The sequence below is a fragment of the Jatropha curcas genome, chromosome 1 (genome assembly GCF_041381405.1).
Source record: "Jatropha curcas cultivar XTBG-Jc1 chromosome 1, XTBG_Jcur_1.0, whole genome shotgun sequence".
Classification (NCBI taxonomy): domain Eukaryota; kingdom Viridiplantae; phylum Streptophyta; class Magnoliopsida; order Malpighiales; family Euphorbiaceae; genus Jatropha; species Jatropha curcas.
In genome coordinates, this window is record NC_143151.1 from 32,213,863 (window position 1) to 32,227,635 (window position 13,773).

The 13,773-nt window shown below is 34.8% G+C and overlaps 2 protein-coding genes across 4 annotated transcripts; both read right to left on the bottom strand.

Annotated features, from left to right (window-relative positions):
• Nucleotides 1-612: 612 nt before the first annotated feature.
• LOC105631560 (mitotic phosphoprotein N' end (MPPN) family protein) lies at nt 613-3,828 on the bottom strand. 2 transcript variants are annotated; one of them, XM_012213715.3, is made up of 4 exons: nt 3,670-3,828; nt 2,482-3,088; nt 1,647-1,758; nt 613-1,156 (listed from the first exon to the last, which is right to left on the bottom strand). In XM_012213715.3, the coding sequence occupies exons 2-4, from the start codon at nt 3,057-3,059 to the stop codon at nt 848-850; spliced, it is 999 nt and encodes a 332-aa protein (XP_012069105.1). In that variant the 5' UTR covers nt 3,060-3,088; nt 3,670-3,828; the 3' UTR covers nt 613-847. The 2 variants fall into 2 exon arrangements, with proteins under 2 accessions (XP_012069105.1, XP_012069106.1); XM_012213716.4 differs by having other exon boundaries at nt 2,482-3,071; nt 3,670-3,827.
• A 932-nt stretch (nt 3,829-4,760) lies between these two features.
• On the bottom strand, nt 4,761-5,765 carry LOC105631559 (uncharacterized). 2 transcript variants are annotated; one of them, XM_012213714.4, is made up of 3 exons: nt 5,423-5,765; nt 5,265-5,333; nt 4,761-5,117 (listed from the first exon to the last, which is right to left on the bottom strand). In XM_012213714.4, exons 1-3 carry the CDS (start codon nt 5,588-5,590, stop codon nt 4,911-4,913), a joined length of 444 nt encoding a protein of 147 aa, XP_012069104.1. In that variant the 5' UTR covers nt 5,591-5,765; the 3' UTR covers nt 4,761-4,910. The 2 variants fall into 2 exon arrangements, with proteins under 2 accessions (XP_012069104.1, XP_012069103.1); XM_012213713.4 differs by having other exon boundaries at nt 4,761-5,120; nt 5,423-5,757.
• Nucleotides 5,766-13,773: the final 8,008 nt, after the last annotated feature.

Consider the following 13,773-nt stretch of genomic DNA (forward strand, 5'->3'; position numbering starts at 1 on the left):
CTGTGGACTTCATATCCTGAACTTGATGATGTTATTCTAACTGTTGGAAATGAAAATCTAAACAGCCGTTGGATATTTACTAAGAAACAAGACAATAAAGACAAAACTCCGGAGGTTGGCTTCCATTACTACTTCTCAGAAATATGCAGATTTTTAGTTATTATTCATAAATATGCAATTATGCAAATAAGACATGCAAGCTCACCCCACGTATTTTTTTTTTTTTTTTTTTTTTTTTTGATAAAAGCTCACCCCACGTATTAATGAGAGGTCATGCGTCGAACGCTTCCAATTCTGACCAAATAAATAATTTAAGAATGCATTAAAAAAAACATAGTCTCTAATTTTTTGGTAGTGGATAGTATTCCCATTTTGTGTTTTGGTCCCAATAATACTAGGTATATAACGCTCTCCTTGGTTTTCTAACAAATATTTAACTTACGAATTGTTTAAATTAACAAATATTTGCTTTCAGTTCCATTAAGAAACTTGAACTAATCGACTCTCCTAGCAGGTTATTTTTCTAGGATTGAGAAACTTAAAAGCATTGCAGAAAAACCCTCATATTAATTTGTTATCTATGTATCCAAGAACGCCCTGCAGAAAGGAAACTGAGAAACAGAGAACGGGATAAGGGTTTTATAATCTCTTACAGATTTTGATGGCACACTGCAATCACTTAACCTTCAAGCATCTATCACTCCAGTCTTTTTACAATTTCAAATTTCAATATCATGGGAATATAACCCACATGGCCAAGATATTGAATCAAATAATTTGCCGAAAAAGTTACTCATCTCATTTTAACAAGATAATAAGGAGCCATATGAGTGTACAAAATATTAATCTAAATGCCAAACATCACATCAAAGATTTTGGATACGATGGACTTGGTTGGGGAAGCAATAGTACCTCCTGACTGACGGGTGCTGCTACTACCATTTTGAAGATAGTATGAGCGAGAAGAGGGTTTTAATGTGTTGAACTCTGAGCTTCTAGAAGATGGCTGTGGTGGTAAAGTCATGAATCCCTGATTGTTAAGTCTTTCATTCAAAGATTGGCGTTGCATTGGATCAACTGGCTTCACACCAACTATTAGCACCCCATTTATTTGCATCCCATTCTTGCTGAGAGCTTTCTGAGCATCAGATCGACTCTACAATAAGAAAATGGCACAGTTAGTTAGTTTTACCACCATATATCATCAGCAAACTGAAAATTATATCACATCTCGACATTGTTGGCTAAAATTAACAGTAAAAGTCATACCTACTAGACTATAGAGCAGAAGCAAAAGCTACAAGATTCACTAGACCAGACAATCTCCATTATGAATTTATGGTATATATAATTACTAAATAGATGGATAATAACAATCGTCCAATAAAGCATAAACACTGACATTTATTTGAAGTTGAAAAAAGGAAGCAGGAAAGCAAAGAACAAAAAGGAGGCAGCAGCAACTCATTTTTACCGTCTCAATTGCATTCTTTATATCATAATTACTTTAACAGAACTAATAAAATTGGTGTTACCAGCCACAGGAAGCGTTGGAACAATGAAATGACAGATCAAGAATTAACATATCAACAAAAGCCATGGATTCCCCAAACTCAAATTTTATATGCTATACAAATAAGTAGAACCTGATAAAGAATGTGCATCCAGTTAGCATCCCTCGGACCAGGAACATGTTTCAAGATAACACCGCATTTCTCAAACTCCCGCAAAACTAAATTTGTATCACCGGGAGAAAACCTGGAAATAAACATTTAGGATCAGTGGTGCAGAGCTATAATGTCAACAGAAAGAGCAAATAAATTATGATAACAATTCCAAGTTTGCTAGATAGGTAAAACAATGAAATACAAGGCCAGCTTTTATGGTTATAATCTCCCAGCTGGTAGCTGGATGCTTATTCTTAAGTCGCCCCTGATGTTCAGATTCACAATAAGGAAAAAACAAAAAAGCAATTAGTTTCAGAAAATCATCTGAGTTGAGGCAATTTCCCCTGACTATAACACTTGAGAAGAGAATCCACCACAGATTCAAATACCAAAGAGAAAGTAAGGATATGGCAAAGACAGGATCAAGAAAATCAATTTTGGATGGGGCTCAAACAGTAAATATTATCTTTCTTGATGAAAAGATACCGGATGAGTTAACTGTCAATCTACTGAAACCTGCAACGAAAAATGCTAATCAATATCATTTGCACCTTCACCTTTCTAAAATGCAAAATTTTTAGTTGAACCAAAAACTGAGTTTATCTTGTTCCAGAAGTCAATCTTTAAACTTCCAAACCTGAGTTTGGTAATCCACAACGATCAATACACTTGCTCAGAAAAAGGAAATATCAGGGTCATAAAATGCACAATTGGTAAAAAAATAATTAGGAAGGGAGTTATCATACACAAGATGGCAAAAAATACTGAACAATACAAACACCAGGTACGTATAAAAAGAGAGGCAAAATCATACCCATAAACAGTAACCCATTCTTCCTCATCAAGATTCCCTGCAGGAAAGGAGTTTCTCTGCATCTCTGGCCTTGCAACTTCTCTTGGTGGTGGAAGTGTAATTAGAGCACCAGGCCAGACCACACCTTCAACTGGAGAGCCTTTCGCCTTCTCTTCTTGCTCAGTGCTTCTAGCCTTAGTTGGTGACCACCAAGTTGAACCTGTTGAACCCTGCTGGTTCTGATGCCCACTCATCAAAGCAAACGAAGTGCTTGCCTCAGGTTTGCTTTTTGCTGGAGTCATGAGGTCCCTCCCAGAACTTTGGAAAGGAGTTCTGGGGTCCGACTTCATTTCTGGGGAAAGAGGGTAATCAGGAATTCCAGACTCGGGAGAGAAATCTGAACGATCCTCCAAAGTATACATGGGAGGTGGTGGAAGATCTGAACCACCAAAATTCTCACGCCATAGAGCAGATACAGCAGCTGCCTGACCTGGACTTGAGAATTTGCCTTTACGAGCAGAGACAGGTGTTGCCAAATCTTGGTAAAACAACGAACGACTCCCAGAGGATTTGGGAGTTCTATGTACTGCAGTGCTCATTTGCTAATTTCCCTTGGAGAGAAATTGATCTTTATCAGCAAACAACAAATATTAGCATCAAGATAAGTATATATAGCCACCTTAATTGCAACTAGGTAACTCATTGCCATAAATGATTTGAATTAATAGCTATAATGCCATCTCATGATACTGCAATTCCCCAACAATGAAGACAAATTTCACACAAAAATTCCAACATAAAATTTGAATTCCAAGCAAAGTGCATAAAATAAACCTAGGTTCTTAATGGCCAGATCATTTAGTTTCAGCACAATTTAAAACCAAATATATACTAAATGTCACTCTAGGTTATTAAACTGAAGCTACATAACAAGAAGAACTAGGAAGCACCAAAAGCAACGAGAAATGTCAAAAACTGGAACTCTATGTCTTCAGTTTAGCAATAAAAAAAAAAAAGGAAACAAAAGGAAAATATACAAACAATCAGAGTTTATTTCAGGAGCTTAGAGAAAACGATAACTATTGTTCCTTTAATTTTCTCAGAAAGCAATCAGAGTTCTTCTGAGATTTCTGGTTGGCGTTCACACTTGAATTTTATGACACAGATAATGCAAATAAATCTAAATATATAAGAAGCGAGAGAGAATACCTGTCACTGTGAATTGGGATTTTATGTCTTTCCCTCCCAAAAGCTTTAGAAGGAAGCTCTCGCTAAAATGGAGCCGGAAACCAGAAATTTGAAACCCTAAACCCCGATCTAACGTAATTCAAATTTTAGTAATGGGCTAATGGCTAGATGACGAAAATAGCCTTTTTTTCTTCATCTTACTCGTTAGCTTTAGGCCAACAACCACGCTAAGGGTAATTTTGTCCTTAAATACTAATTATTTCTCTATGCAACTTTTAGCCCGTTGGTTCATTGAATTATCAATCTAAACGAATTAAATTGATTCTATACTATAAATTTTAATTATAAATAATAAGATTTTGCTTATACAGACTAGTAATATAATTAATACACATCTACATTTTAAAAAAATAAAAAAATTTCAAATTTTAAATATATTTTTACAAAATTTTATAAGATTCATTTAACCAAAAACAAAAAATAGAAATTCTTCTTAAAAAAAACAAAAGTAAAAACACCTAATTCTGTTTTAAAAACAAAAACATTCCTAAACTGCTTTAAATAAAAAGTATTATCAATTATATATAATTATGTAGAATTACTAGATATGGATAAATATTTAAAAATTTATATTGATAGACTGGAATTTTGGGAAGCAAGATTTACTGTACTCTACTACTAGCCAACTAAGTTATATTTTCACTATAGTTTGTTATTGATTTCTTTGGTTTGGTTAATTTATTTAGCTTGCTTCATAATTTTACATTATGCAATCATCAAAATTGTAACTAATATGATAATTATACATATTAATTTTTAATATATCAAGAAAATCATTAATATACATCTCCTTATGTATTATTTTAATAAATTTTTTATCAATTCATGAAAATAAAGTAAAATTTAGTTTTTTACCAAAGGAAGTAGAATTTATCAATTCATAATTTATTAATAAAGCTACAATGAAGTGCCAATATTGATTAATTAAACCCTTTTCGATAATAATTTTTTAAAATATAATTTTATTCTCGTTAAGGGATTACAGATACAGTCGAGTTCATTTAAATCAGTATCCATCAAAATGAATTCATATAAAGTTCTACGAAAATTAGTAAAGTAAAGTGGAGAACATTGATTTAAAAATAGTAAAGTGATCTAAATAACAAGTATGACCAATTAGAAGCTGATTCACATCATAAAATTAGTTTCCAGAAACTAGAGTCAAGCAAATAAACATTTATGACATGATTAACAAAATAAAATCAAAAAGGGGCTGAAAGGGGCTCCTTAATTTGTTCTGGAAATTCTAAGTTAGTAGTACTAGTACTAATCACTGAGCATTGGCAAGGACTGTCAATAATTTCAGAACTCTCCTTGTTGCAATCAGCAGCAAGCCTCTTATCATCTTCCCCATATCCATTTTCTTCAATATTATCCATTTCCTTGATTGAAACAACTGCTGTCATTCCCTGCTGCAAGAAAAAAAATTACAAAAACTGCAAGTTATGAGGCTTCTAATAACGATTCCTCTTAATACAGAAAACAAAAAGGTCCAAGGTCTAAAGATATATATAACATGGGTATTTGAATGAGAGAAATTTTATACAAGAATACACCTTAATGAATATAGTAGAGGCTTGAGCTTCTTCTGGTTCCATCTTTTGAACCACATCTGCAGCCACCTCCTACATGACAGATATAATAAGTTCGAATTTCGGGATGATAGAATATATTGAAAATGAAAAAATTATTTCAGTATGTTAGACGAAGTTACCCTAGCATGGATGAGCTGGTCTTCTTTCAAGGTTTTAGGCTCCAATTCAATAGGGCAACAAAGTTTAGCCATGGAGGAAGATGAAGAAACAAAAACCTTTGAAACATAAACATAAAAGGTGAATTGCAGCCCATCACCTCTAATTATGTTCTTATCACTCTCTTTCATGCATAAATAGCCATATATTAAAGATTATATAGTCACGGATTAGGTTTTTTGTGCTTCAAATTGACCACAAACTTAAGGCTATAAACCAAACCCAACCCTTTTGTTGTTTATATCTTGTTCATTCACATCCCGTGCCATTGTACTTACAAATTCACGGGTCAATTTAGCATTTTCCTCTTTGGGAGAGAAAGTGAACCATCCTTTCTTTTCCGTGGTTATATATGATTAATAGAAAAGATTCATCAATTTTACACACTTACCCGTACACTAAATCAATTAAAAAATAAATTTTTTGTTATAAAAAGAGTTTTTCTGATTCACTGGGTAAAAAAAGATAAAATAATAATAAATTTTAAAAAAAAAGTAGTTAATTAACTGTTTTGGACCTATAAACTGATGTGTAGGCAAGTCTTATAAGTGATTAACATTGGTTGTAATAATAATGCCGTATAAATTGGTGAAACATTTTCCAGTTTTCTTCTTCCTTTTAACTTTGAATTTGGGCCTAAACTTCATAGGCCTTAAAAATGGGTCTCTTGGGCCTCCTTTAGCCATTTTCAAGATGGATGAGTCAGATGTAGCCCAATAAAGATTTCATTTTCTATTAGGAAAATTTGTCTTATTTTAATCTCTTAGTCGATGAAATAAATAACACTTTTTTAGACGGATAACTGAATAATTTAATTACCGAAAAAAACAGTGTATTTTCAAAAGAAGTGCATGTGTTTGTAAACTGTAAACTGAGTTGGGTCATATAAAAAACAAAATGATAATATATATTATAGTTAGTGAGAATCAAAAATGTGCCTACTAGTGATCATGTAGCTTAGCCATAGCTAGCTGCTTCCCTATCCAGCATATATAAGCTTTGGTCAAATTCAAAAGCGTAGAGACAAGGATTATATGCTGTTACAGTATCTCCGATACAATTATAAATTGTTTTAATTTATTTATCACGGTTGAACAATTGAAAATTAAAAATAAATTTTTTTTTAATATTATTGTTTGTTTAATCTATGAGTCTGACGTATCAATAAAAAAAAAAGACATGTTCATCACGCTCTCTATTTTCAGAAAATCTGTTAGATAGAATGATTCAATTTTTTATTCTTTTTTTCTATTTATTTATTTATTATTGTACTTTATATATTTTCTTTTATTCGCGATCAAATTTCTTCCTTTAAAATTGATTTTTTCTTTGTTCCTTAGGAGCTATTTTCAAAAACTAATATCTTTATAGTTGAATTGGAGATGTTATTACTTGTTAGTAGGCATGGCCACGGTTCCGGAACCGGCGGTTCCGGTTCCAGAAAAGCTGGAACCGGAACCGAACCGAAATTGGCCGGTTCCGGTTCCGGTTTGGAACCGTCCGGTTCCGGTTCCGGTTCCGGTTCCGATCCGATTACAAAACCGACGGTTCCGATTGGTTTTCCGGCGAATCGCATAATTTGAAATTTTAAATTTTTAATACCGGTTTAAAAAAAAAAAATTATATTAACATAAAAAATTTAAAAATACTGTTAAAAAATTTTAAAATATCAAGACCAACTAAAAAAAAAATTATTTGAACATAAATGGAGAATATGTCGGAACTTTGTCTTGCTCTTGTAACAATTTTTGCTCGTTGCTCTTGCTCTTGCTCTTCATCTTCTTGAAATTGCTCATTAAATTCGGATTCTTGAGTTGGAATATCCAAATTTTCATTTGGAAAACCCTCAAAATTAAATTGGTCGGGAATCATATCATAGATGTCGTTTGTAGGGATAGATGATTCTCCAATTTTTCCCTTGCCCTTACCCGAATTTGAGTTTCCTCCACTTGCCATTATATGATAATAAAATATAATTTGGAAAATTGAATAAAAAAAATTAGAGAGAATAATTACCTTAATAAGAGATAAATGTTGAGTAGAGAAAAATAAATGAATAATATAGAGTAGAGTGTAGTATATTGTAGAGAGAGTAAGTAGAGAGTGTAGTATATTGTAGAGAGAGTAAGTAGAGAGAGTTGAGATTTTTTTGTAATGAATTTGTAAATAAAATGAGGTATTTATAATAAATCCAAAAATTCATTTTTCCAAAAATACCCTTCAAACTAGCCGTTATGTAGCCGTTTATGACAGTTGGGAGGGGTAATTAAGACATTTAACAACAAATTTAAAAAAAAAAAAAAAAAAAAAAAAAACAAAAATCTGACAGTTACAACGGCTAGAACCGCCGGTTCGAACCGGCGGTTCTAACCGGCCGGAGAACCGGCGGTTCCATTCCGGTTCCGACCGGTTCTATGGAACCGCCGGTTCTGGTTCCACATTTGCTGGAACCGGAACCGAACCGGAATTTTCCGGTTTCGGTTCCGGTTCGTCCCGGTTCCGGTTCTCACCGGTTCCGGTTGCGGTTCCGGGCCGGTTCGAACCGACGGTTCCGGTTCCCGGAACCGCAATATGGCCATGCCTACTTGTTAGCCGTAGATAGAGAGATGCAAAAGCAGTCTATCGTTGGTAACAATCTGTGATGAACTGGACACTAATAGGATATCCAAATGGCATAATTGAGGGTGCCCATGTGCGTTAAAGCAAGTCAATTTTATTAAGTATTATTATTATTATTTTCTACAATATTTGAATTTCAAAATCACGTCCCATTACTAACTTAACCTTATTATTATATTTTTAAATTTATTTTTGTTTTATGAAGAATTTTTCTGTGTCCTGTTGATGATCCGTGTATAAATTGTGTATTTTTAAATTGTTTAATCAACAAATTATTTTACATAGAGTTATAAACACAATCGTTTTTTTTTTTTTTTTTTTACCATTAGATATCATGTATATTACAATTTGCACTCTTTTGATCATGGCCTTTTGATCATGGATACCTCACCCTACCCATATAGACTAAAAGTTAAAAACACAACCTGAATTAAAAATGGAGATAGAGCAAATAAAATCTTCATGGCCACGTGAGGTGAAGGAAAGTTTGTCACACAGATGAAGGTTATAGAAGAGTGTGTGTGGCTATGAACTACTTGTTTTGGAAAGAGAGCCTTTTTGGCCCTGTACATGAAGATGAAGATGAAGAGAGACCAATTAATCTTTGCCCATTACCTACTATTGTGTATATATATATTCATGTGGCTAGCTACTCTTGTATTGTAATATTAATATATTCATTTTTGCCACTCATGTGGGGTCCTTATTTTCTAACATTTCATAATTTAGCCTTATATATGTATTCTCTACTCTATTTCATAAATTAGTAAATCTTTTTACAATGTCGGTCTTGGAGATGCCTTTCTTTAGCAATTTGGAAAGTGGGTTTTGGATTTTCTGCTATTGAACAAATTAAGCAGAAGAAGAAAAGGCAAAGGAAGAAAACCCATACACGATGTCTACAGTTAGGCACTTACATCACTTGTTAAGATTACAGCAATCTATGTCACATTTACCCTAGCTAATTTCAAGTACTCGTCACATTCTCAAATCCACAATTTTCATTTTTTTTTTTTTAAATGATATCACAGTAAATGTAATATGAGAGTATTTTTGGATTGAAAGGCAATCACCTTTACATTTCCCAGATTGGTTGGTTGGAGCCAAATCACAGTTGAAAGAAGACCACTACCCACCATTTCCATGGAGCCAAGCAATCACTAACTGTGCAATATTACCTACCGACAATGACCCATCCACAGCCCATAACGTGCGAGATGATAACATTACTCATTTCCCTATTCCTAATGTCCCAATATTTCCTCTAACATACTACTTTTTAATTCAGTAACAACTTCAAATTTATAATTACCATATACAATATAATATAACAAAATTAGAAAAATCAAATTCAAAATTTCCAAATTACCAAACTATGGGAGTAAATGATTATAAAAGATAAATTTTATCTGAATATTATCTTCGATCTACTTATGGAGATATATATGTAAAATAGAGGGAAAGAAAAGACAAAAAAGAAGCAATAAAAGGCAAAGAGTTAAAAAGAAATAGGTGGGTGGTGGTGGGTGTTGGCAGGCGACAATAGGGCTATCACCGTCTAAGCAAATAACATGGAAAGATCCCTAGACAATGGGCAACAAAGCCATTGTGGAATTTGGAGATATTATCCAAAACAGCTGCAAAGAAACAGTCATGCACGTCATGTACTGCATGTGCTTCCTCACATGCATGTTTACTCTTCTATAAAGTCACATGTCGTCTATGCATGCATGCATGTAATCACATACTGATAATTTATATTCATATTATTGGATAACTATTCTAGCTGTATTCTGTTAATAGAGATAAATATAGTTTGTATTGTATTATATCTGTAACACCTAAATTCTCTCTACAATGTATTATAAATAGGAGTACTCTGTATCAATAAGACTTACAAGAAAAATATTATTCATAACCGCCTTACATGGTATCAGAGCCTTAGGGTTCCAAATTCTTTTTTTTTTTTTTTTTTTCTGTCTTCCATCTTTTCTTTGCGTTTTTCTGGCTAAATTTCTGTGTCTTTCTATCATAATGGTCACTCCTCCCTCAACACCTCCTTCCATTACTCAGAATACTGGTGTGTCGTCTTCTTCTGCTATTCCTTTTATGACTCATCCTTCCTTTTCTGTTTCAAATATCAGAAATTATGTTAGTGAAACCCTGTCTTTCACAAACTATCTGGTGTGGAGATCACTTATGGTACCCGTGCTTCAAGGGTACAATGTCTATAGTCATATTGATGGTTCTGAACAATCTTCTGCTGAGAAAATTACTGTGGATGGTGTTTCAATACGTAATCCAGAGTTTGTGTCATGGAAGCAAGTTGATTCTCTTGTCCTCTCATGGATCCAAGCTACGGTTAATTCTGAAATTTTGAGAAGTCTTATTAAACCTAATGTCACACTTACAGCGAAGCAAGCCTGGGATTCTATTGAAACTCTGTTTAAAGATCAGGCACATGCCAAGCTCCTTCAATTAAAGGCAGAATTCTACAGTGTTACTAAGGACACTCTTTCGATTGATGAGTATTTGCAAAAACTCAAAAGTATTTATGATTCTCTCTGTACTATTGGGTATCAAATTGGAGAAGATGATCTGGTCATGCAGGTTCTTGAAGGATTACCAACTGAATATGAGAATGTGGTTATAAGCCTCACCAGCAAAACACCTCTTTCGAATTTTGTTGAAACTCGGACTGCTTTATATTTGTAAGAGCTCAGGATAAAGAATCGAACAAAAAGGCAGGCCTCGTCTACAGCAACGTCTATTTCTCAAACTGCTCTTGTTGCTGTCGATCGGTCACCTACAAATAATAACAATTCAAGTCGTGGAAGAGGTGGTCGAGGATACAATCAAAACCAGAATTCTTATGATTCTTACAATCGTGGACGTGGCAGGCGAGGTAGAGGCAGAAGAGGACAATCCTATCCACAGCAATCATTTTCCAATCCTTACTATACAGCAAATTATAACACTGGAATTCTTGGAGCAAGACCGCCAGTTTCACACACTATACCTCAACAAGTAAATCAATCTGTTCAGTGTCAAATCTGTTCTGAATTTTCTCATTCAGCCCGTGATTGTCCCTTCTTTCTGCGTCAGTCTCAGTCATGTCCATCTGGTTATAATCAATCATATGCAGCTTTCAATCTTCAAGAATCTGTGCCAACTCCATGGTTACCCGATACTGGGGCTACTTCTCATATGACTGGCAATCCAGGTATTCTTAATAATGTTCAATCCTATCAAGGTCATGATTCTGTTAAGTTTGGTAATGGGTCCTCACTTCCAATTACTCATGTTGGTAATTATATGTTGTCTACTCCTTCCTCTAATTTTCGTCTTAAAAATGTTCTGGTTGTTCCTTCAGTTGCTCGTAATCTTGTTTCTATTAAAAAGTTTACTCGTGATAATAATTGTACTGTTGAATTTGATCCTTTTGGCTTTTGTGTGAAGGATCTGCGGACGCGGAATCCTCTTCTCAGCTGCAGTAGTCCTGGTGATCTTTATGAGTTTCCTCCTTCGTTGTCTTCGTCTTCTGGTTCGTCAAGTCATGTTGCGTTTCAAGATTCTCCAGTATTATGGCATCGTCGTTTGGGTCATTATAGCTCGTCTATTTTGTCCAAAATTTTTCATTCTTCTAGTTTTAATAAAATAAGTTGTAATGCTTGTCAATTGGGTAAGCATACTAGGCTGCCATTTTCTGATTTTCATGTACGAGCTTCTGCTGCTTTTACATTAATTCATTCCGATGTCTGGACGTCTCCTGTCTTGTCTTTTAGTGGCTTTAAATACTATGTGGCGTTTATGGACGATTTTTCTCGTTATGTATGGCTTTTTCCAATGAAACGCAAGAGTGATGTTTATCAAATTTTTGTTGAATTTGCAATGTTTATCAAAACTCAATTTCATTGTATGATTAAGGTTTTGCAGTGTGACGGTGGAGGTGACTATACAAGTTCTTTACTTCAGGATTTTGCAAGGGAAAATGGTATAAAACTTCAATACTCATGTCCTTATACCCCTCAACAAAACGGGGCAGTAGAAAGGTTGCATCGTACACTTATTACTATGGTTCGCACATTGTTGAGTCAAGCATGTTTACCACTGCAGTTTTGGGTTGAAGCATTGCACATGGCAGTTTATTTGTATAATATTTTGCCTTCAAGTACTATGGCTTATGTCTCTCCGCATGAGAAATTATTTGCTAAACCTCCTATATATGCTCATGTTAAAGTTTTTGGCTGCTCTTGTTTTCCTAACGTTTCTGCCACTGCAGCTCATAAATTGGCTCCTCGTTCAATTCATTGTGTTTTCTTGGGAATTCCCTTGAATTATAAGGGTTACAGGTGCTATGATCCAGTTTCGAAGAAAGTCATTGTTTCCAGGCATGTCACGTTCAATGAGAATGAATTTCCCTATCAAAAGCTTGTTGCTGCAATGGAACAACATCAATCTTCTGCCACTACTCCATTTCGACTGCCGTTACCAAGTTTTCCATCTGCTGTAACTTCATTGCAAAGAAAAGCAAAATCAGCACCAGTTCTGTTATCACAACCAGCATCACCTCTGTTACTGCAGGATACAGATTTCAGCACGCAACAAGTGTCTTCTTCTGATCGGCAAGAAAGTGCAGAAAATCCCTCCAATTCAATGCCGCTAGCAACTGTTGAAGAAAGGCCGACTGAACAAATTAATCAACATCCAATGACGACACGATCAAAGGCAGGTATACGCAAACCAAAGAATATATTTTCTATGACTGCTGTTCAGAGTACACAGTTTGTTGAGCCAACTTGTTTCACACAAGCAAATAAAGATCCACAATGGAAGAAGGCAATGTCAGAGGAGTATAATGCCTTGTTAAATAACCAGACCTGGATACTTGTTCCAAAGCTGCAAAGTGGTAATATCATTGGGTCAAAGTGGGTTTATCGTGTCAAGCTTCGATCTGATGGAAGTTTAGAGCGATACAAAGCACGTTTGGTGGCTCAAGGTTTTGCGCAGAAGGCTGGACAAGATTATGATGAAACTTTCAGTCCAGTTGTTAAATCAACAACTATTCGAACTGTGCTCTCTTTGGCAACTTCGAGGGACTGGCCGATACATCAATTAGATGTCAAAAATGCATTTTTGCATGGAGTGTTAAAGGAAGATGTTTATATGCAACAACCACGTGGGTTTGTTCATCCAGAATTTCCAGATTATGTCTGTAAGCTTCGAAAAGCACTTTATGGCTTAAAACAGGCACCGAGAGCGTGGTTTGAACGCTTTACTTCTTATCTTCAACTATTGGGTTTTCAATGTAGTCGTGCTGATAATTCTATGTTTGTTTTGCGAAAGGGAGAGGATATGGCAGTATTGCTTCTGTACGTTGATGACATTATTCTAACTGCTTCATCTGGTTAATTGTTAGAACAGATTTTGGCTTCGTTGAAGGATGAATTTGCAATGACAGACCTTGGAACATTGCATTATTTCTTGGGGATTGCAGTTACGAAAAACTCATCTGGTCTATTTATGCATCAAACGAAATACATCTTGGATTTATTAAAGAAGTCAGGCATGGAGACAGCGAAACCTCTCTCAACACCAGTGGCAATTAATGATGTGCTTACTTCTTCAGTTGAAAGCCCACTTTGTTCGGATCCTCAACTATATCGCAGCATAGTGGGTGCGCTGCAGTACTTGA

Bases quoted from the DNA above. Each gene is read 5' to 3' on its own strand.
- LOC105631559 (XM_012213713.4), bottom strand. From the start codon at position 5,590: ATGAAAGAGAGTGATAAGAACATAATTAGAGGTGATGGGCTGCAATTC. The intron at 5,334-5,422 runs GTAACTTCGTCT...TCTGTCATGTAG, and splicing joins ACCAGCTCATCCATGCTAGG to GAGGTGGCTGCAGATGTGGT. The intron at 5,121-5,264 runs GTGTATTCTTGT...TTTTTCTTGCAG, and splicing joins CCTCTACTATATTCATTAAG to CAGGGAATGACAGCAGTTGT.
- LOC105631560 (XM_012213715.3), bottom strand. From the start codon at position 3,059: ATGAGCACTGCAGTACATAGAACTCCCAAATCCTCTGGGAGTCGTTCG. The intron at 1,759-2,481 runs GTATGATTTTGC...GTTTATTTCCAG, and splicing joins GAATGGGTTACTGTTTATGG to GTTTTCTCCCGGTGATACAA. The intron at 1,157-1,646 runs GTTCTACTTATT...TTCTTATTGTAG, and splicing joins GGATGCACATTCTTTATCAG to AGTCGATCTGATGCTCAGAA.